The sequence below is a fragment of the Teleopsis dalmanni genome, chromosome 2, assembly GCF_002237135.1.
Source record: "Teleopsis dalmanni isolate 2A chromosome 2, ASM223713v2, whole genome shotgun sequence".
Classification (NCBI taxonomy): domain Eukaryota; kingdom Metazoa; phylum Arthropoda; class Insecta; order Diptera; family Diopsidae; genus Teleopsis; species Teleopsis dalmanni.
The window spans coordinates 40,136,539-40,159,417 of NC_051847.1; the positions used below are offsets into that span (position 1 = coordinate 40,136,539).

The window sequence follows — 22,879 nt, forward strand, 5'->3', positions numbered from 1 at the left end:
AGAAAGGTTCGTTACAATTGGCGCCCGAGCAGGGACAGTGGGAACAGAACTGACCAACATCTTCAGTTGAGTATGGAAGACAAACCAACGGTGGTACCATCAGGAATCAAGGAAGTGACAGGACAAGCAGGCCGTAAAACAGCAGTCGCTTCGACAAGCGCAAAACGATTGACATCAGGAGGTAAATCTTGGATTTACTTCGCTAAAAAGGAGGAACTGGTGAGTTACGCAGACGAATTCGGATTAGATCCAAGTGGTTCACTGGAGGAACTTCGGAAAAAACTTTCAACGTTCATGGACTCAGAGGCAGCTGAGAAAGATACCGCCAGGCTACAGGAACTCGCGAAACTACATATCAGAAGCTTATCACCGGGAGTCATTGAAAATAGACGTCCTTCGTTAACTAAGGGAGGAAGTTTAACCATGGCCGAATATCCAGTAATCATCAACCAAGTCAGAAAATGGGAATGCCACTACTCAGGGGAACACGAAATACTACCATTTATAGAACGGATCGAGGAACTGGCAGATATGTACGGAATACATCGGGACTTATTACCGAAGCTAATGCCTGAAGTACTAAAAGACAAGGCACTGATCTGGTTCAGGAATAACAACAAGCGATGGACCGAGTGGCCATCATTCAAAGCAGATATATTAGCATTCTTCTTGCCCCCAAGATACTTCGAACAATTAGAGGACAAAATACGAGCCCGCCTGCAACAACCCCGGGAACTGTTCAGAGATTATGTATTGGCACTGCAGAACATCATGCAATATTCAACATACAGTGAAGAGATAAAATTAGAGAGGATCTACCGGAACAGCCGTACCGAGTATCAATGGTACATCCGTAGGAAAGACTTCCAGTCATTATCCGAGCTGTTAACATTAGCTGGGGACCTGGAGGCACTGACCGCTACAGACCGTCAAGTAAGAAATACGCTACCGGCTAAGGAGATCAAAGCAAGAGTGATTAATGCATCTGAAGACAAGATCAAAGATGTCAGGACAGCTTGTCGTCGTTGCGGACAACAAGGACACTTGAGGTGGAATTGTCGTTTTACAAGCATCTTATTTTGCTGGGAATGCGGAAAAAAAAGGAAAACGTACAATTGATTGCTGCAGGAACCAGGGAAACGAGATCAGGGTCCATCGACAGAACGGGGCGATGGGACCTCAAAACAACACCCCGTCCCACCAGTAGGATGCATGAAGGTCAGTGAATCACGTCTGTCGGCCCAAGTAAATGTTAATCAACAAGTCATGAAAGCCACGATCGATACAGGATCCTCGCGAAGTTTCATTAATTCGCAAACGGCAGCAAAAGAAGCGCTCATCAGGCTCACAGTAGTCGAGTATCCACAAGTGATCCCATTACAGAATCAGTCCAACCTACGTACAAAAAAACTTAGCTTGCAGGATCGAAATTATCTAGAACAGCATCCAAAACCACTACAAGAAATTTCACAAACGCCATGTAAATGTCTCACACCTCCACAACAAGGGTTGCAACGCCTAATGTCGATTAAAGAAAATCCAGAAGTATTTCATCCAGCCCGAGTAATACCAGAAGAAACACACCGCCAGCAAAACACAGAGTCTTACACAGAATTACCGAGTCAAGAAATACACCGTCAGCAAAACACAGAGTCGAACACAGAATTACCGAGTCAAGAAATACACCGTCAGCAAAACACAGGGTCTAGCACAGTATTATTGAGTCAAGAAATACACCGTCAGCAAAACACAGAGTCGAACATAGAATTACCGAGTCAAGAAATACAACGTCAGCAAAACACAGAATGTAACACAGAATTACCAAGTCAAGAAATAAATCGACAAAACACAGAGTCTAACACAGAATTTCCAAGTCAAGAAACACCAGGTCAACAGGAACAACTGCCACCTCAGGAGAACTTTAACGTAGATCAAACGAAGGCAAAAGGAACCAAGTCACCAACGCTATTAAGACAATGTTTCGTCGAGACTGAGATTCCAAATAGTATTCAAAATCACCAGCAACAATTAAGACGTATAGGTATACTTGAACAAAAAGATGACAATCATAACATCATAGCTCAAGACAAGTTCTTTAAAATTTTCAAAAATCCAAGAAAACGAACAAGGAATCATTCCACGAGATAATCAGAGTCCTTCAATTCGACGGAAAAACCGGGGAAGTGTAACATAAAATTTACACTAACTAAATTTTACTACACAAATAATACCAAACAACACAAATATAATAAAAACAAAATAAACAACAAGAAAACAAACAACAATAGAAAGAAACTTGTAAACAACGAACCGTTGAAATCACAAGAACAAAGGTACTGCTTGCTTCGCACATCACAAGTATAAAAGGCGAAGCAAACGCAGTAGACGGGCATTCAGCAAGACAGCGAGCTAAGAACAGGTCGCTCTATATTACATGTGCTGAAGCACCAAGAATCGAAATTTACATCTCGATTTCTATTTTGTTTTATTTTTTTATTTTTAATAGAAATACACATTTCTATTAAAAATCATAATTAATAACGAAATTAACATTTCGTTAATAGTAATAGAAATATAAATTTCTATTACTCTATTGTTCATAACGAAATCAAATTTTCGTTAGTAAATTACGCGGTAAGGTGATAATACCACATGAGTATTAGCACCCATACCAAATCCATTGTATGAAGAAGAAATTCACATTTCTTCAAACCTTTTGTCAGGGGCGTCGAAATTAACATTTCTACGCCAAAATCCATTGTATAGAGAAGAAATTCCCATTTCTTCAAACCTTTTGTCAGGGGCGCTGAAATTAACATTTCTACGCCAAATCCATTGTATGAAGAAGAAATTCACATTTCTTCAAACCTTTTGTCAGGGGCGTCGAAATTAACATTTCTACGCCAAAATCCATTGTATAGAGAAGAAAGTCACATTTCTTCAAACCTTTTGTCAGGGGCGCTGAAATTAACATTTCTACGCCAAATCCATTGTATAAAGAAGAAATTCACATTTCTTCAAACCTTTTGTCAGGGGCGTCGAAATTAACATTTCTACGTCAAATCCATTGTATAGAGAAGAAATTCACATTTCTTCAAACCATATCACCGTACCAACGTCACCATCCACCGTATTCCACTGTTCCTATCAAATAAATTTATTGTAGGACTGAACCTTGAATCCGGCGAGTAAAACCCCGGCCAGAAAGGTTCGTTACAATTGGCGCCCGAGCAGGGACTTGAACCCTGGACCCTTGGATCCTAAGATCTCTATGTATGTCTGTTGATCTAATATACAATTACAGTTTATGTGAAGAATCAAGAACGTCATGATTTATATTTTAACTACAAAAAATATTGTAAGTGATAAATTATAAATATATTTGTTTTATATATTTTATAATCTATGCTTTTTTAGATTTTGTAACAATACTTCTGGAACCACTTATATATATTTTTTTGGGTGTATGTTATCATCCATTTGCCCTAAAGAATAATAAAAAGAACAAATTTTATTGTGATGTAAAAGTTAATTTTTACTTTGAATAATCGATCATAGGAAACGTACATATTCTGGATTAAAAAGGTAAATTTTTGTATGTATTTTTACTTTTTGTATTAAATATCATTAAATCAAAAATATCAATAATATATTAAATATAGTTATAATTTAAATTATTTATAGTTGTATAAAATTTTAGAGATTAAAACATATTCCTTTCTCAAAATATAGTCTCATATGAACTAAACTTTTATTTAAATTATTGTATATGACCTTAACTTAATGACATCTTAACTTAATGACATTTTTTATCGACCCCTTGGTGACTGAATATATTAAAAGGAAGGAAAGGAAGGTCATATAAAAGCAGAGGTTGTAATTGAAATTTTATTTTTTTAAGTATCATTTTTAAAAGTTTCTTTTTTTTTTGGTTTGTTAAAGAACCTATATTTTTTCACAACTATTTTAGGGCTATCATTTTCAAGATGTTCATAATGAACTAAGGGTTAATTTAGTTATGTTGATGACATCATATAATTCACTTATATAATGAAGTGCACTACATTTTCTTTATTATATTCTTATATATGAAAATTACTTTAATATATTTTTATAGTATATTTTTATATACCATAAAATAGTTCACAAACTCACCTGTACGCAAAATCATTTAATTATGTGTAGTAGACCACGACGTATTAAAGTCAACATTGCGTTTGTATTCGCAATATATCCTGTAGCTGCAGAAGTGCGAATTTTGAACAAGAAACTCAAATTGCTAACAAGCTTACACCTTTCATGTCAAACTGATTAACAAGCAATTGCAGTCATCATCAAGACGCAATGCATACCAAACTAGGTGCCTCTCATGACGCTGTTTGCAATTGCCGTGGGCTGGGGGACGTAACGTAAATTTCAAGCAGCGGTAGTAATAAAAAATTTAACTTAACCCAAACAAGACACAGGGAGACTTGCAACTCAACCTTAATTGACTACGTAGCCTTCTGCACAAACGGAATAACCGGCAATAGGTGCTAATTACAAATGGCCGACAATCATAATTTACAAGGCCGTATAGTCCGTTACACTTTAGGTCAGCCAATGCCAGTAGATTGAAACTTAAGAGGAATATAGAACACTAAATGTAGTTAAGAATAATATACGTATCTATTAACATATAAGCTTGCGTAATTACAATATTTTATACACTATTAAGTGGTATAAAAACTATCCACCGTTTTTTAATCAAACTAATCAAGTTTATACTGACTATAAATAATATATGACCTTTTGAAACTTTTTGGGTAGCATCATGATTTGATGGATGTTGAACTTCTGTGGTCAGATTGGTTCTGTAGTTCGGTTGGTGTATTTTTAACCAATAAAAGAGCTTAACAGAGGCCATGAAGGCGTACGATTGAACAAGAAATCTGAAAGGCCAAATATATATCTGGTACGAGGTCACTGTTAATACTTGTAATAAAGTTAGATTTAAGATTGTTTAGATTTAGATTTAATTGTTGAGCATCAAACTCCACTTAGGAGTCAATAATTTAAGTAATAGTTAATAATGGTAGTCAGTTCCCAAGCAAATTCTGTCAATTTGTTACGAGTCATCAAATATGTATGTGACCTGGCATTCTCATATTGGAACACATTTTCATTTCTGTCTGTTCTTTTATGTTCTGGCTGTACAGTTCTGGTCGATTTTTCTCAATTTATTTGTTTAAGCTGTTGAGTTGTGAGCAGTAAAGTACACATATAACCTTTTTACCATACTGAAGCAGATCGTATCACACGCAAGATAACCTTGTTTGTCGTTAATCTAGGCTTTTAAAGTCATTTGTGGGAGAGTCACCGGAATTTGAACATGACTTTGCATTGCATATGCTGGAATTTAGTTAATTTCTAAACATCGGTAATGATTAGCTTTAAGAATGGCACGATTTCTTTGAGATTCACTGATGGTAATTCGGAGAAATAAATTTCTTTGCGTTAACTCATGTGACACCCAAACAGAGAGTAACTTTGCGTAGCCTGTTTTTATTTTTTTTGAAATGATTCCAATCTGCTATGGGGTTGAGGTATAGTGCCTACAATATCTACTAACTGCTCGAGTTCCAGTCTTGTTCCACAAGTTCCAAGATTTTAGCGAATATTTTAGTGATTCTTTTTATAAAATAAATACATTAGCGTAAACCAACCACCATATTTATAAGCAGTGCTTCAATTTTGTGTATTTTAATACTACTCGTATGATCTATTGAACCTCTAGTTTTTAATTTTGTGAAACCTAAAACACCACTTAAAAATGTACCACAATACATTTATAAATGAATATACAAAAAAAAAAGAAAAATAAAAGTAAATAATTGTAACATAAATAATTGCGAGAATTGTTGCGCCTGAAAGAGACAAAAATACTGATTCGCCAGGGGCGGACATTCTTCAACACATCAAGAAAATGACAAGCGATTTACTCACTTCAAATTAAAGCCGCGGTTGCGTTATACTTTTTCGTTGAATCCAACATTTGTGCCTTACAGTGCTCAATGGCGTCCAGTATGTCAATGCTTCAGTTCGCTAACTGCCTCCACTACAAAGTATTGCTTTGACTTAAATGAGTTAAAAATATAAAAGGACAGAAAGGATATATCAAAGCAAAGCAGTTTCATTCTGCTTTCATTGCCTGTTGTTAAATTGGAAACGATGCACCTTTTGTTACTGAGAAAATATATATGATGCAATTATGAACTAGTAGTTCTTGCTAAGTATAGAAAATATTTGAAACTTCAGTTAAAATGTCAGATAGGAAGGTAGGTAGAGCATAGGTGTGGCTAGTACTAAGCAATGCAACTTTAAAATGTTTAAAGACAGTGGCAGTACATATTATTTAAGATAGGTGTGTCATTAGCAAATTTTGAGAGATAAATAACTCCAACAAGATGGACAAAGTTCAACCCCTCAAAGCTGGTAGTTATTCGATTTTTGCAGAAAGGTGTCAAAACAGAAGAGATACTAGAAGTAAATGTTCGAGATGTGATCGTGAAAATGGACAAAAGGTTAAAGTTGCTTTAGTGATAGACCCCATGTTCAGGGTTGAATTTTTAGGTAACGCCAAACCTCTTTTACATAATTGGCAATTAAACATTTTGAGAAACTTACAGAATGTATAAAAACCTTGACAGCCGTCACTTTGCCGCTTGATCGGTGAGATGCATATTTAAGTGCACGTATTGGCGATGCAGTATACTCTACTGCTTAATTTAGTTGAGTGTTAGGTTAGGTTAGGTTATACCGGTGATCCCTAGTGGATCCACTTAGGCCTATTGGCCCATTGTAATGCCGTATATAAATAATAAAAACCTCAGGGTTTAAAACCACCTAGAACCTTTTGCGAAGCATAAAATGCTATTTAAAGCCCGGTCCTGTAACTGGTCCAGGTCCTCAAGGAAGGGGGCTCCTAGAGTACTAAATCACCGACGTGCATGAGCTGGACAAAAACACAAAAGATGAGATGCGCTCTCATCGTCCTCCCCACAGCTACGAAAGATTTGGTTGAAAGGAAGACCTAGTCTTCTAGCATGGTTCCCTAGTTTACAGTGTCCTGTAGTCAACCTTACCAGAAGACCAATGTCCTTGCGGGACATCTCAATTAGTTTTCGATTTCCTTTTATCGGAAAGTGGCCAGATTGCATACAGATGTCTACATATCGTTGAGTCTTCCCATCTTTTGTTATAGTTGAGTGTTAATTGCTTTAAATTGTTTTAGTGGCAACTCTATGTTTAGAGTTGCATTATCAGGTAACCCCAAACCTCTCTTTCACAGTTAGCACTTAAACTTTTTTGGCAACCTACATTCGGAAGCTTTAGACTCGTTGTACACTATCAACAAAACCCCTAACTGTCGTCACTCTGCCGCTTGAACGGTGAGATATATTTAAGTTTACATAGTGACGATTCAGTGTACTCTACTACTTAATATGGCTGATATGGTATGGTATAATCGCAGCGTGCATGCGGTAGAGTGGCGGTACCGGACGTTCTTTCTCTGTTTGTGTGTATCTTGCTTAAAATCTTTAAAAACTATTTATAATCTTGTAGTTAGTCAACGATAACTGTGATGATGTTGTTATATGCTTTTTTTACTACAAGTTTAAAATCTCTAATTTATAATATTCTCATTTTTCTTAGTGTAAAGTTGTTTTGATGAAATATGAATAATGTTGTTGCTTCTCTTAAAACTTAAATGAACTTAAGAACTTCATTAAAATGCACAGGAATAAAATTTTTTCAGCTGTGCCAAAACTAAATTCGCAAATTGCTGCTCGAACCGTAAGGAAAATAAACACAAATAAGGCACATCCTGCTTCGGATCCTTTGCAGTGTACAATTTTGTTGGAATGTTTTCCGCTGTGTTGTGCTGTGCTTTGTGCATTTTGAAGTTTGTGTATTTGTGTGTTTAATGCATAATTAAATTTATAAATAACTTAACGTGCAATTAATTGTGGAACGAAACCGCAAACGTAAATTTGCATTTGCCTATGGCAATTTGGAAGCCTTAGTAGCAGTGATACCATTTTGTAGACCAGAAATATGTTAATTTGCGGAAATGTTTTCACTGTAAACTATACGCACACACATGCACAGTCGCATAGCACACACAGATACTCACACGGATACTCACACAGATACATAATATACGCATCGATGCAGAAGCACAACAGCTTGAAGGACTTAATGACCACACATAAAGTTCGAACTATGATCGTGGAAATGGCACTGTGTAAACAATTTATGGGAACCACAAAATTCTGTTGCTTGAAATGTGTTTATGGTTGCTTGTTGCTTGTTGTTGCTGTTGTTGTTGTTTGTGTAGTATTGCCAATGTTATTGTTTTGAATTTGTTGAAATGTTAGTTTAGTAATGTTGCTATGCATAATTTTAGGTAAGCAACCAATATTTACATATTCAAAATTTTATGCCAGTTAGACTTAACTTGTTTGTGAAAGTTGTTCAGTTCAGTTATGCACGACAATTAGTTGAACTTTTCTGTTTTTCATTTTCATAGTATCTTTGAGAAAAAACTGCATGAATTTGTGATTTTTACTAAAAATAACAAAAACATACTCAGACGTGAAACTCAAGCCAGTCAAGCTGCCTGCAAAAACCTCATCGAGAATGTAAAGTGCAACAGAAGCAAATCAGTGAGGCATGCAAACTTTGTTGTTCCATAGTTTTTGCATATGGCAGGAATTTTTGTAGGCTTTCAGATGGTGCTATCAATTTATTCCCAATACAGAGATATACTACAGTATTCAGTAGTTTGCATGAATTTGGTTTACACTTTAAAAATCCATTTTAGGTTCATCCATTTAAAGATTTTAAAAGAAATTTCTGTTAAACAGTTCATTTGATTATTTAAATATTTGATAGATATATTGATATAATATAAATATAGGTTTATTGTACGAGGGCGGTTTGATAAGTGAATGACTTTTTGAATTACCCGCGCAGTTACGCCAAATGCAACAGTGGTGCCGTCAGCTGTAATCTACCAGTAGGCAACTTTCTAATTTTGAGCAAGCTACGTCGTTCAGTTGGTGTTTGATAATTGTTCAAAGCAAACAACCTCGTGAATTTTTACAAAAATGGAAAAAAGTGAACTTCGTGTGCTGATTAAGCATTACTGACCAAAATCCACGAATTGGAATACGAACTGCCAAACCTAAAGAAATGGCTGGGCGGTAAGAGATTTGAGTCGAATGAAGAAGTCATTACCGAAACAAACGCGTATTTTGAGAGTTTGGAGAAATTCTATTATTTGGAGGGAATAAGAAAATTAGAAAAACGCTGGACTAAATTTATCGAGCTAAAAGGTGATTATGTAGAAAAATAAAATGTTTATTTGCCGAAAAAAATATGTTTTATTCAAAAAGTCACTGACTTATCAAACCGGCCTCGTATATATAAAAATATTTCAGTTAATATTTTACATGCTTTGTATATTTTTTACTATATAATATACTGTCCTACAGATATGTTCTGAATAGAGAGCAAAGTAATAACAGAACACTAAATCAGTTGAGCTATTATTATTATAACAACCCTGGAAAAATGATGAAATATACTACGAATATCATTGCTCTTATTAAAAGCATAGAGACTGATAATTGCTTGAAAAAAATACAGTATGCAAACTCTATTGCTTGAACTCCATTGCCAATAGCTACTACTATGAACTAAGAAGGCAATTAAGATGTAGCGCTCTCTCTCTACAGTAGGCAAAGATAACTTTTGCTCTCTTGATCGCTTAGTCTACTAGTGCTACTATATGGCGCTAAAGCATTGATGCCTTCACAAAGCAAAGCTTTCACATACACAAAGACTTAAGAGTGGAGAGTGTGCAAAAGTATATTAGAGACAGAGCGCTGAAATTGTTCGATATTGTGGTAACGTATACTTATTTAGAATTGCACTTTCTCAAAAATCAAATGCAATATATATTTCGTCAGGAAGATATAATGGCCTTTAAAATATACTTCAATAAAATCATCTAAATTACTGATTAACATAATTGAATGGAGCTCTCATTACAGTGGATCATCTAAAGGATCACAGACACTATTGAGTAAAAGTCGTTTGATCAAACAAAAAAGAAAAAACAAACTAATGAAGCAGCACTGTAGTTTTCGAGAAAAAAGTGCTTCGTAAAATTTTTGATTCTTTATGAGTTGGAGACAACTACTGCATGTGAACTAATCTCGTAAATTCGATAGCATGACAGAATGGATGACGAGAATGTTAAATGCCCGCTCTATTAATCCCCATTTGCTTTTATCAAGGACACAACACTTTTGCTCTACATTAGTCTTAAAAATAAATACACTATTGTAATAAGTGCTACGTACGCTCAACGTTCCGTACTAATAAAAAATACCATTGTTATAGAAGTAAGCACAAAACAAATCGATGGTCCATGGCCGTTCTATCTAACATGATAGATATTTCGGCTTAGGCTTATATTGTTTTCAATGAAATATGCCTAGATTGGAAACCAAAGTCAAAGCACACCAAACGCAAGTGCTTTTGGTATGAGCTAGACATAGCATTAATCCATGGTTATATGAACAAGAGGACCCATGGACCAAGAAGCAGTTTCTCGTTATCGCTTTTGCACTCAATCACAAAAAAACAATGAAGATATCTATGAAGTTGTGATTCATGAGCTATCACCAATGAAAATCCTAACATCACAAAAAGTAGCTGGTAAGCGAGGACATATTTACTTCTGCTATCAGAAAAATAAAGATAAGAAAACTACTATATTTTGTTGTTTTTGTGATGAGGTTATATGTAAAGATATGGATTCCGACAATATTTACATATTAATAAAAACATTCCAACAAAAAGGAACTAATTAATTCCAAGTAATTAGTAGCAATAATTTTTGTTTTTCTATTTATTTATATGCAAAACAAAACAACAAAAATAATACGGCTTGAAATATGCACATATATGGAATAAATATGATCCAATAGTTGGGGTTTTTAACTTTTTTAAGGAGCAATCTACGATTAAATTTAGCGGGTTACAAATATCAAATTGCAGTCTCAAAAAATCATTTACGAATAGTTAAATATAAGAAATAATTCCAAGACCACGGATTATGAGTACTTGGCAATAGTCGAAGCATGTGTATGATCAGCGAAAAATTCAATTAATTAAAAAATAATAAATATTTGTTCTTGTAATTTACTGCTGTTCAAAATAATTCTCTTTTGAAAACAATATTTTATATTAAGAATTTAAAAAAAAATTCTTAATTCTTAAAAAAAGTGATGAAAATCAATTTAATATATGATCATATAAATTCAGGGACTGTAATCAAAATAATAATTAAATTTGCTTTATATTATATTCATGAAAAATAATTATCATGTGTCTTTTATTTTTTCACGCAGAAATAACTCTTACATTCTGCTTTTTTTTTTTAAACGCATAAATAACTTATTTTTGGCTCTTAAATATAAAAATCATGAATATGTTATTTAATTTAAATTATATTTATATTTATTATATAAATCATTTTAATATTTTTAGCATATATGTATTTTTACAAAATATTAAAAAAAAATGTATTTATCATTTTTGTTTTTTAATAAATATTTAATCATTTTTTTTAAGATCATAACTACGATATTAAAATTTAATGGAAGTAAAGAACAATTTTAATACTCTATTAGAACTCTGAAGACGTCAAATTATAAAAACTAAAATCACAATTTTAAATTGTTATACAAAAGTATAATAATTATGCCCTGTTTTGGTATAAATCGCGACTATGGAATCAGTCCCAATTGTCTTGTATTAATTTTGGTCTGTGGGATCTTCGTAAATATAGTAAGTTTCATTTTTTCAAACTCCTAATATTCTGTTTATCTATTATGTATCTATTATCTATTATGCAATAAATTTTTTTAAAAAAATTTTCAACTTTTAATATTGTTATTCACATTTAAACATTTTTAAATGATATTTTTTTTAAATTTGTTTAAAATTCGATTTCCTTCAGTTTTAATTTTACAAACATATTATTATTTTTTTATTTATTTTATACATCTATTGTTAATATATCATATTGTACTAAATTTTTTATTATAATTGTAAAATATTTTTTTAAACTTGTTAATTTATTTTACAGTTTTTTGTTAAGCTGAATTCTTTAAAATTTTTTTATTATTATTAGTTTAAACTTTATTTTAAAATTAAATTAACAAATAATGTATTTTCTCTTAGTTTGTAAATATTGTATTAGGGTTTAAAATGTTTTTTGTTTTAAATAAAAATAAAATTGGTGCTATTAAATTTTAAATTAAAAATAATTTTTCCAAAAAGCACTAAGTCTCATTATATTATTATTTAATTTTAATTTAGTCCAATCATACCAACAAAATATTGTTGGTTTGATTTTATATTTTGAAACATAGCTTAAAAAAGCTTTTAAATTTTTAAGAGTTTTTTTTATAATCTGTAAGATTTTTACTGCTAATTATATGGTACTTAGATTTCGAATAATAATATAATGCATAGGTAGGTTCCCACAACTGCAACAGCAAAGTATGACTGTTAAAAAGTGAAAAGTATTTAAAAAAAACTTAAGCCAGTTGTATGTCACAAAAGAAACAAAGATTTCTAAGTTCAAGGAAAAATATCTCCGCCATTACAGTTCATTGTTTCATAGATAGTTACGCGATTAGTAGCGAAATCTGCATAAGCTATAAAGAGTATGAGGTGAAATTTGATACTTTATTCTGTCACTGTACGTCTCTTTCTAGACAAGCAGTCAAATCGTTTCGGTATGTCTATCCTGAAGTATAGATTAAATTACATATACTTAAACTAATAACGCATAAGGTTTGTACCTAAAACAGTTGACTTACCAGAGGTGTATGAGAAGGTGGTCAGTCTATAATTAGTTCTAGTATTTTCTATATTTATATAGGATTAGAATGTCATGAACCCATAAAATAATAACTACAGGCATAGTATCTTAGTTGGAGAATCAGAATGTGGGAATTGAAGAGGCAGTTAGTCAATAGTTAGCCCTAGTACTTTTTATTTTTATATAGTTGTAAAATGTCATGTGCTCCTGAAGTACCAACTACACTCATGGTATCTTAATTGAAGAATTTTAATGTGGGGACTTGAGAAGTAGTTAGTCAATAGAAACTGGAGAAGCAGTTAGTCAAAGGTGAGTTCCAGTACTTTTTATGTTTACATTGTTGTAAAATGTTGTGTATCCATGAAGTACTAATTACACTCGTAGTATGTTGATTACAGAATTTTAAAGTGGGGACTGGAGAAGTAGTTAGTCAATAGTAGCTGAAGAAGTACTCAGTAAATAGAAACTAGAGAGGCAGTTAGTCAATAGTTAGTCACAGTACTTCTTTTTACGACATTGTTGTAAAATGTCGTGTACTCATGAAGTACCAACTACACTCATCATATCTTGATTGGAGAATTTTAATGTGGGTACTGGAGAGGTAGACAGTCAATAGTTAGTTCCAGTACCTTTTCTGTTTATATGGTTGTGAAATGTAGTGTACCCTAAAAGTAATTACTACACTTCAAATATTTTGGTTGAATGTTTTTAATGTGGAGGTTGAGGTTAAGTATGGGCTTATAGCTTATTAAGTTTATTGTGGGTGTGAGGAAAAGAATAAAGAAAAGTTGTGATGTATCATTTTGCAATGTATAAATATATTTTTAACGTCTGATGTGCACTTATAGCTTGAAATTATGGCACAATTTTTTTTTTCGTGGTAAAAAATATCATTGCAATTTCATTACTTTACTAAACTTAATAATTTACTTTACTTGTAATTAATTTCTTCTTTTTAATTTTAGTTTATAGCACTACCTGTCTATGCACTTGGAAAAGCAGTGCATGAAAAATATAAATTGTTGAAATTTTGGACTGTTTTGCCTCTTATTTTCGCGGAAACAATGTTGTTTAATTGTATAATCGGCATTGTAGGACTAATTTGGAGAAATCCATATCTGTTACTTTACAAAAGTGTTTTGGGTTTCATAATACTCTTAATGGAAATTATTATACTGCCCCAGATACTTCTCATGCTCCCCAATTTGCACCGTGAAGTAGAAAATATGCTCAATAGAACAACAACAACGAGTAATGAGAAGTTGCTTTATGGCGATGTCTTAAACTTAATACAATCAGAGGTACGAATCGTTCAAATTTAAAATTTGATTAGCATTATTTTAGCTAATTTCAAACCATTTATTAGAAATCATATATGATTTCATATTTCATGATTGACATATAATATATATGTATTATTATATATGTTACATATTGTTTTAGTATAATTGCTGTGGCATCACCGGTCCAGAAGTTTGGAATAAGTTTTATGAAAATGATACACTACCAGATTCATGTTGTCAGTATGAACTACTAAATAGAACGTGTACATACGAGAATGCCATTAAAGTGACTTGTGTAAATAGATTTGAGTCTATAAAGTATCCATTGTTTTTAATTGGAATATCAACTATAATAATTATTGTGAGCATTCAAGTATGTATTGAAGATCTCATTTAAATATATGTATTCTTTTATAACATAATATATTTTACAGAGTATTTTGGTGATAGTTTCTTATAAGCTTAGCTATCTATATTAGTAAAATATAGCCAGTATATACGAACAGTCAAAGATACATACCGTATTGTGACGATTGTTGTCGCCTTCGATCCAAACTTTTGCGTGATGGTCAATCCGTTTTTGGATAAAGGACATAAAGTGTTTCAAATTCAATTGTTTAAATTATTAAAAGCAATTAATATGTTTAATAAATGAGTTACCTTACTCAGTACTTTATTTCAAAAACAATTTGAATGAATTCATATGAGCAAATAATATCAGTCTTTAGTCCTTATGGATAACTCTTAAATCCTCCCTTTTGGTATTATTTTACTCTTTCCAAATTTATGTTAATTTACATTGTACCTATAATGTTTATATAAAATATATATAAATGTTATTGTGCAATGGAGCATCGCAGATTTTTTTTATTTTAGTTTTCGTTTTTCTTGTGAAACATCAGTTGTTTATCAATAAAAAATAGTATAATTTCTTTATTTATTTTGAATGAAACCCTTTACGAGTCAGCGTTATTTAAATTTTACGTGTTATCAAGCGCGCAATATGCAAATTGTGCTTAATTTCTAAAAAAATATATCTTTTAACTGAAATTCCATATGCAATATTATAAAGGGTTAAACCAATTTTGGTGAGAGTGAAATGGGTTTAAGTAGAATATGTTTACGAAGTGAACAACATGCAGCACTGATGTGCTCATTTTTGGCATTTATTTTTATATGCGTCATATGTGCTTTGTTATTTTTTATTGCAGCATTTTTTTTATATAAATTTTTGCACATGATTTATACTCATAATATTAGCAGGGGGTGATGGTCATCTATAATAATACGAATACGTTTATTACCTCTCTTTGAGTTATTAATTTTTGACACTAGTGGCTTTAGTAGATTGAGGGCAAATTATTGATGATGGCACAGCTTTATTTAATGACATTCACAAAGACCAGATATATTTTTAATCTTCTGGAATGAATTGAAAGTCAACAGCAGTAAACAGTGAAAAACAAAACACTACAAGGTCACAGAATGTTGTTAGATCCTTTATCCCCTTTAGGAGCATAGGGTCTCAAAGATACATCCCACTCTACTCGGCCAGTCCCCAAAAAAGTTAATGAAATTTTACAACTGGTAAAGTGAGACCGACAAGCAAGTTGCTAGAAGATGGTGAATGCACTAAACATCAACCACATGACCATTTGGAAACACTTAAAAAGAGCAAGCTGCTCATAGTCGCCCAATGTTTGAATACCACATAATTTAAGGCAAACAACAATTTGATTGACCGAATTATTATCAATGAAAAGCTACTGAAAAGCAACGAAATCGAATTTTTTTAAGTAAATCATCTTGGAAGATAAATATTTATTCTATACGAAAATATCCAATGCAAGCGATCATGGTGTGAGATCAACAACCCTCTACAAAAGACTTAAAAGCCTGTATTAGGAACAAACAAGAATATGTTGAGTGGTTAGTGCGATTTTAAGGGAATTGTTTATTATGCCTTGTTTCTGTATGGTAAAAACCGTTAAAATGTCTCTCTAGTCTAAGTTGACATGACCCGGTACAGTTCGTGCTCACTGGGATATCAATCTTATTACTAAAAACTTTTTTGGAGAACATCTATTGAGAAATGAGCTGCAACACATATACGAACTCCGAATGAATCCTGCCGGGTTTTGTATAAATAGCTTATAGTCATCGATACTATTTCAATTCATTAATTTTTTCTCTATTGCCTTAGTTGTTGACGTATTGTAGATTAGAAAGATGGGATCACCATAGTTGTTTAGGTGTTTTAGATGCGTAGCCAGGAATTTCGATGGTTGATGAGGTATTTTAGATACGAAGGCAGGGATACGAAGCCAGGAATTCTCATAGTTGTTGAGGTATTTTAGATATGAAGACAGGAATCGCCACAGTTATTGATGTATTTAGATATGAAGGCAGAGATTGTCAAGGTAATTAAAACTTCCTAATAACTCTAAGAGATGTATAAGTATTAATGGATATAGAGAAGTATATTTTGGATACAAAAGTAAGGATCGTCAAAGTTAGCTGTTGTTGACTTATTTTAAATACAAAGGCAGGAATCGCCATATTTGTTGAGGTATTCTAGCTATAACGCCAGGAATTCCGATAGTTGTTAACATATTTTAGATATGAAGGCAGGGATCACCATAGTTATTGATGTATTTACATACGAATGCAGGGATCGCCAAAGTAATTAAATATTTCTAATAACTCTAATAGATGTATAAGTATTAATGGAATTAGAGAAGTATATTTTGAATACGAAGGCAGGGATTGTTATAGTTGTAGAGGTATTTTAGATATGAAAGTAGGGATCGCCATAGTTATTAATGTATTTTGGATACTGAGGCAGTGATCGACCTTCTTTAGATAATAATAGCCATGATGAAAGCTATATGTACGATTCAATTTGAAAAATAATGTATTGAGAAAGGGAGGGTAGAATTGGGGATTTCAGATTCTAACGATTGCAAAACCAATTGTATATTTAAAGGTGTAGGTTTTTGATTTCGTATAAGCAGTAAGTTATACATAAGAAGTGAATTTTTGTTTTATAGTTACTAGTTAAAACTAATACTCGATTCATAACTATTTCATTTTAATGAAGTACTTTTCTGCAAACGTTTTAAGGGAATATTTTCGATTATAAAAACAAATGTTCATTTTTGAAAAATTTCCTGTATGTGGACTAACTTTTCTCTCTTTTCTTTATATCAATGATAAGGCATATCGTATATCGCGTTGTGAAAGTTCACAACCGTTTAAAGAACAAACCAATTATATACATATATATATGCTCTCCTTTACAACCCGTCATAAAATAAAAACAAAAGTGGAAAGTGGAAAACTTCGAAAGTGAAAACTCGCTAAAAGTTCCCGACTCAAAAGTCAGCCTACGCCGTTGTGTAGAAGCCGCAAAACAGGCTGTTAAGGTTAAAACAATATTACTCATACGTAAGTGAAAGTAAAAAAAATTAATGTGAAATCAAACAAAAGCAAATTTACGTTATGTTAATGGGTCTCCAATGGGTTGGCAGGGATATGGTAAATAATGATAAAGAAAAACTTTTCAGTATTCCCAACCGTCAAAACAAAGCGGAAATTAACAACAAATTCACGTATGTGTGTGTGTATGTGTGTACGTGTTAACATTAAGGATTATTTGTGTTGTTGTTGTTGTTGTGTTTCATTTCGTGTTAATAAAAACAAATAAGGATGCTTGAATTAAATGTACCTTCAAAGTGATTTATAAAACACGGTTTGCTCATGTGTGTGCGCCACGTGAATATCAATAGCTGTTTATACCCAGCAGGAAATCAATTGGTAGGAAAACACTAAGAGATGTATAAGTATTAATGGATTTAGAGCACTAGGTTAAGAAAAATGAAATATATTCTACATGTATTCTAGTATATATTCTAGTATATTCTTGCTTTCGGTATTTTAATACTTGTGGCTTGTGAATATTATTTGAATTTTTGAAAGATTTTTTTATTTTATTACTGGGTACTTATGTATTGGTTGAATTTTTTTAAAGGCAGATATATCTACATATATTTCACTTCACATCGTTGTGTTTTATTAGATGTTTAACAGCAATTATCGCATACATTGACGTATATAAAATGTTAAAGCCGAACGTTGCAGTGAAAAAGCTCACATTTGTGCTTTGTCACCGATGCTTACCCAAGTGTACACAAATTATGCGAATTATCTTCAACTTCATTGAACTGTAAATGACTGAAGGTGTTTTATGTTCTACACTTGTGTGCGTACAGGTATTAAACAATAGCGAATAAAAAACGAATAGAGAATAAAAGTAACGAGCAAATAAAATAAAGATAACAAAAAATAATTTTATACTAGTGTTAGTAAAATGCAAAAACTGTTTTTGTTTTTTGAGGTTATGCTCTCAAAATAACTTATACGTCCATATATTAGATGATAACAGAAATATTTACGGTTTTTTAACACATTTTTGAACAAAAAACTTTTTTATTAAAAAAAAAAATGTTTTAATAAAGTTTATATTAATTATTATTTATGATATTAGCCATTTTTCGGATAGCTCCATAATTCTATTGGTGTAGAAACACAGTAGATTTATGGTTAAAATTTTGGTTAAGTCATTTTTAGCGACTCTTTGGTCCCATCTGTTTCGGAATATGCAGTCGATCCGGTTCTTCGAAAGATTTTCATGATTGTGGTAACTACGGGTGTAGACTCACTAACTCCGTTATCCTCAATTTTGCTAAAGTACTCGAATAAACGAGTAACTACTCTCTGTTGCCAGAAGATATTTGATACGTGGTCGCGATTTTCCTGACATTTCCAAGTAGACTTCTTCCCAACCATGCTGCTTGATTCTTTGTCCACTATCTTGAAGAAGAATTTGCTCTTCTACCAAATTCTTCTATTTCGCTCTACAACTAGAGCTACAATGATCGTGAGCGCAGAGTTTACACTTAGTTAGACTCCCTCCCAAGTTTGCGTAAGCCTCTTTCCCTGCACGTATGAGCTCATCCCCCCTAAATAAGTACAACCTTATTTTTCGGCTTCAATAAATTTAGTTTGCTCTTAGCCCATATGCTCTCCTCTCTGTTCTTGATTACTCCTCTCTGTTCATGAGTTGCTTCCACCATCAATCATTCCTAAGAGATGGTTTTAGTGGGTTCAAATCTTTTTTACTATAGCTTTTGCTGCTTTCCACCTACTGCAAAAAAAGAAAAAATTTGGTTGACCATATTTTTACCATTAAGAGAGTTTTGAATAGACTATAACGAGTGATAGTGAAATGACAGATTTCTGGTTATACAGTAGATGCATCAAAACTTCTCATCCAAGTTTAATTTATTCGGAATCAACAATGATAATATCTGATATGGCATTATCATGTTGAACACAACTTCTCCTCTGTTTGCCAATCTTGTGCTTTCTTTCCTTGATTGTTAAATCCAAGCGCTCAAGTTATAAGTTGTGGAGGATCAAATCAACCGCTGCAGCAGGTAGAATTAAAATAAAATAAAATACCCAGTAACGCCATTTATTTCAGTTATGCATACAGATAGTGCTCAAATGTATACAAAAACATAACAAAATAAACCAATGTAAAAGCTACTAGAAGTAAAAATGTGAAAAAAAACCGCCAGGTAACTGCACTAAAAGAATTTTTCTGTAAAATAGTTTTTAAAGTAATAAATGTATAATTTTACGTTTAGAATAAAAACATAGTTCACAAGAAAACTTTTAAAAATAAATAAAGTATTTTTTCCAAACAAATTTTAGTTGAAAATTATTTGACGTTTTAATTTTTTTCTTAGAAAATTTCATGCCATTTCTGATCAAACCCCTTGTTTTCCAAATTATTTAATAAAAAAATTGAAAAGTTCATTATATCTTTTAACTAAAATTTTGGATATATATTGAAGGTCTCTATATTTTTCTTACTACTAAAGCTGGATTGAAGGATCTGCTCGTATACTCGTATTCAAGGAATTTTTTTCTTCTTGAAAGTTGAAGGTGAAGGTGCTTAATTCTTTGTGAGCTTAGCTATGTTGAGAAGGATACTAAATAAATATTGGGCCTAAATCTCAGTACAGATAATCTGGAGATTTTAGGTAGGTTTTCAAGAATCAAAATTTTTGAAGAAATTGACATTTTATTATTATTTAAGTAATATATTCTAAAAATTTGAGAATATATTTTTTTTAAATTGCTTACTGTTTGTTAAGGATTTTGTTTAAATTATTCGTATAAAAATTAACTAATTAAAGGTTAAGAGTATTAAACAATAATTAGACCGCTAGAATCTAATATATTAAATTTGGTTCCAGCTCAATTTTTTGCGAAAAGTGTAAAACTTTAATTTTTTATATAGAAAATTTTTATACCATATATTTTAATTTTATTAATCTTATCTTTAAATTACAGATTCCAGACGCAGAAAGTGTATAGTCCCGCTGGTCCCTGAATATATTTGTTTACATAAAACTTTCGACCATTGTTTAATCATATAATAGCTCAAAGGTAAAAATTAAGATATATAGTTTTCTAAATAAATAAATGAATTGAAATTTATTCAGTATATAGTAATCTTTTTAATGAATTTATTTTAGTCCAAGAAGGCAGTATGTTTCGTAAGTTTGTATCTTTTTTCCCAACTTTGCTGAAATCCTTCAACGCAACAGCTACCAAAAATTTAGAATATAAAATTAAGGAACAACGACTTGAAAAAGATGAATCGATTGATAATATATGTAAAAAACTGGAAGAACCTAAGCGTCCGAATTTTAGAACAAGTCGTAACATCAAAACTAGCGACAAAAACTATGACTATAATATTCGTATGGATGATAAATACAATTACAACACTGGTGGGTATCAAAAATGTGTGAATCCTTTAAAAAAATGCATTGGAAACACCAGTAATAACGATAGTGGAAAAATAGAACTAAAACGACCCACTGAACGAAGTATGGTTATGAGCAGTTACTATGAGGCCATACGTCGAAGTCAAGAGATCACGAATCAGATTATATCTGCGCAACATTCTGCTATAAACAATAAGTACGCGTCTCAACGTGATAAGGATCATGATAGTGCGAAACAAAACTGCAAAGACTCAATTGAACGCTACTCACTTAAGGACAATGATTGCCAAGCGAATAGAGTTAAATTTCCTTTCCTAATTGATAATGATTGATGAACATCCAGTGAGGACCATGAGCATAAGACATTAGATCGTAACCCAAATGCCAGTGATCTGTGATATATTATAACGATGACTATTCTACTATTCTATTTTATGACTATTAAAGAGGTTACCTCTAGTAGGTAAAAGAAGTAAATAGCGAGTATTCTAAAGCAGTCATTTCTTCACAACTTAAACATGCCTGTGATGTTTAATAAGTTTAACTGATATTCTCTATTGCTCACAATGGATTAATAAAAGGTAAATATTAAATACTATATTAGTTTGTGATCTCTAAATATATTTTCAAATTCTCTTAAGGTAACTGTTGACGATGTTTGTGGTCTTACATACTATTAAAAAACACTTGATACATGATCAGGACCTACGATTAATATGATTTTAATTTAACATTATTTGTTGAAACTTTCCAGCTTATTTTAAGCAATTTTTCAAAGTAAAGAATGGCAGAAACTAAGAAAGTACTTTTTTATGATTCCAAAAATATTAGATATTTTAGCAATTTAGGAAATATTGTATATTGATAAATATTACTTTATAATATTTATACACATAGTACAAAAATATGATTGTTTTATAAGCTCGATACTGAGTTAACGGACTTTGGAACCTATGCTCTGCTGTAGCATATAAATATAATCTTAATTACGAATTAGAACAAACGAAAAAAAAACGTTATACTCATTTGACTACCTGGAGAAGATTGTCACCAATATTCTTCATGTCTGTTCTTGTAAAGACGCTGTGACCACATATCATATCAGGATCCATTATAAGCTATTATGGCTAAATGCATTAGATCTTGCATAATTTTATGACTTTATAAACACAGCATAGAGTAATATAGAATATATACGAGGTACTGGTTCCTGGTACAATGAGGCACTGTGAGCATAGTTAACCTCTTGTGCATAGTTAACCCTCTTATGATTCGACTCTTACTAAACAGAAGACAGGTTTTCATTCGAATAAAGGCCAATAAGTTAGTTGTTGATGAGATCTGAGAGACGCTTATTAAATTTAGACAGTCATAGTGAAAGTGATTGAACGGAAGATACTCCGCCTTCAGCATGAAAACAAAAATGTCAGTTGTTCAGGACATGCTAACTTCAAAGGAGTAAATGAACTACAGATCTAACAGTCTTCTGATATGTCAAAGTCGAAAGGTCTTACTATATATAGCAACAAACGGTGTGATATCTTCAAGATATTAGTATTTCAGCATTCATAGTTTAAGCTTCGCTAAATAACATTAAATAAATGTGATTATTATGCTATTAATAATATTATTGCCAAATATTATTAAATAAAATATTATGTAAAATAATAAATTCATTTTAAATATAAAATTTTCATAAAGGATTTAAATAAATCACTCATGACTAAAATTTCGTGGCTCTTAAATTTGTTGGTATTTTGCTAAAATATTGAAATAATTAATTATAA

General features: G+C 32.0%; 2 protein-coding genes across 6 annotated transcripts; both read left to right on the forward strand.

The window, feature by feature from the left end:
* The first annotated feature begins 3,406 nt into the window (after positions 1 to 3,406).
* On the forward strand, positions 3,407 to 14,831 carry LOC119682641 (tetraspanin-9-like). Of its 2 annotated transcripts, none has more exons than XM_038096126.1 (5): positions 3,407 to 3,585; positions 11,689 to 11,904; positions 13,912 to 14,247; positions 14,390 to 14,602; positions 14,664 to 14,831. In XM_038096126.1, the coding sequence occupies exons 2-5, from the start codon at positions 11,818 to 11,820 to the stop codon at positions 14,706 to 14,708; spliced, it is 681 nt and encodes a 226-aa protein (XP_037952054.1). In that variant the 5' UTR covers positions 3,407 to 3,585; positions 11,689 to 11,817; the 3' UTR covers positions 14,709 to 14,831. The 2 variants fall into 2 exon arrangements, with proteins under 2 accessions (XP_037952054.1, XP_037952056.1); XM_038096128.1 differs by having other exon boundaries at positions 11,748 to 11,904.
* Positions 14,832 to 20,024: 5,193 nt separating this feature from the next.
* LOC119685281 lies at positions 20,025 to 21,747 on the forward strand. Of its 4 annotated transcripts, none has more exons than XM_038099521.1 (4): positions 20,025 to 20,339; positions 20,653 to 20,748; positions 20,812 to 21,673; positions 21,734 to 21,747. In XM_038099521.1, the coding sequence occupies exon 3, from the start codon at positions 20,852 to 20,854 to the stop codon at positions 21,422 to 21,424; it is 573 nt and encodes a 190-aa protein (XP_037955449.1). In that variant the 5' UTR covers positions 20,025 to 20,339; positions 20,653 to 20,748; positions 20,812 to 20,851; the 3' UTR covers positions 21,425 to 21,673; positions 21,734 to 21,747. The 4 variants fall into 4 exon arrangements, with proteins under 4 accessions (XP_037955449.1, XP_037955451.1, XP_037955448.1 ...); XM_038099523.1 differs by having other exon boundaries at positions 20,824 to 21,673; XM_038099520.1 differs by having other exon boundaries at positions 20,838 to 21,673.
* The last annotated feature ends 1,132 nt before the right edge of the window (positions 21,748 to 22,879 follow it).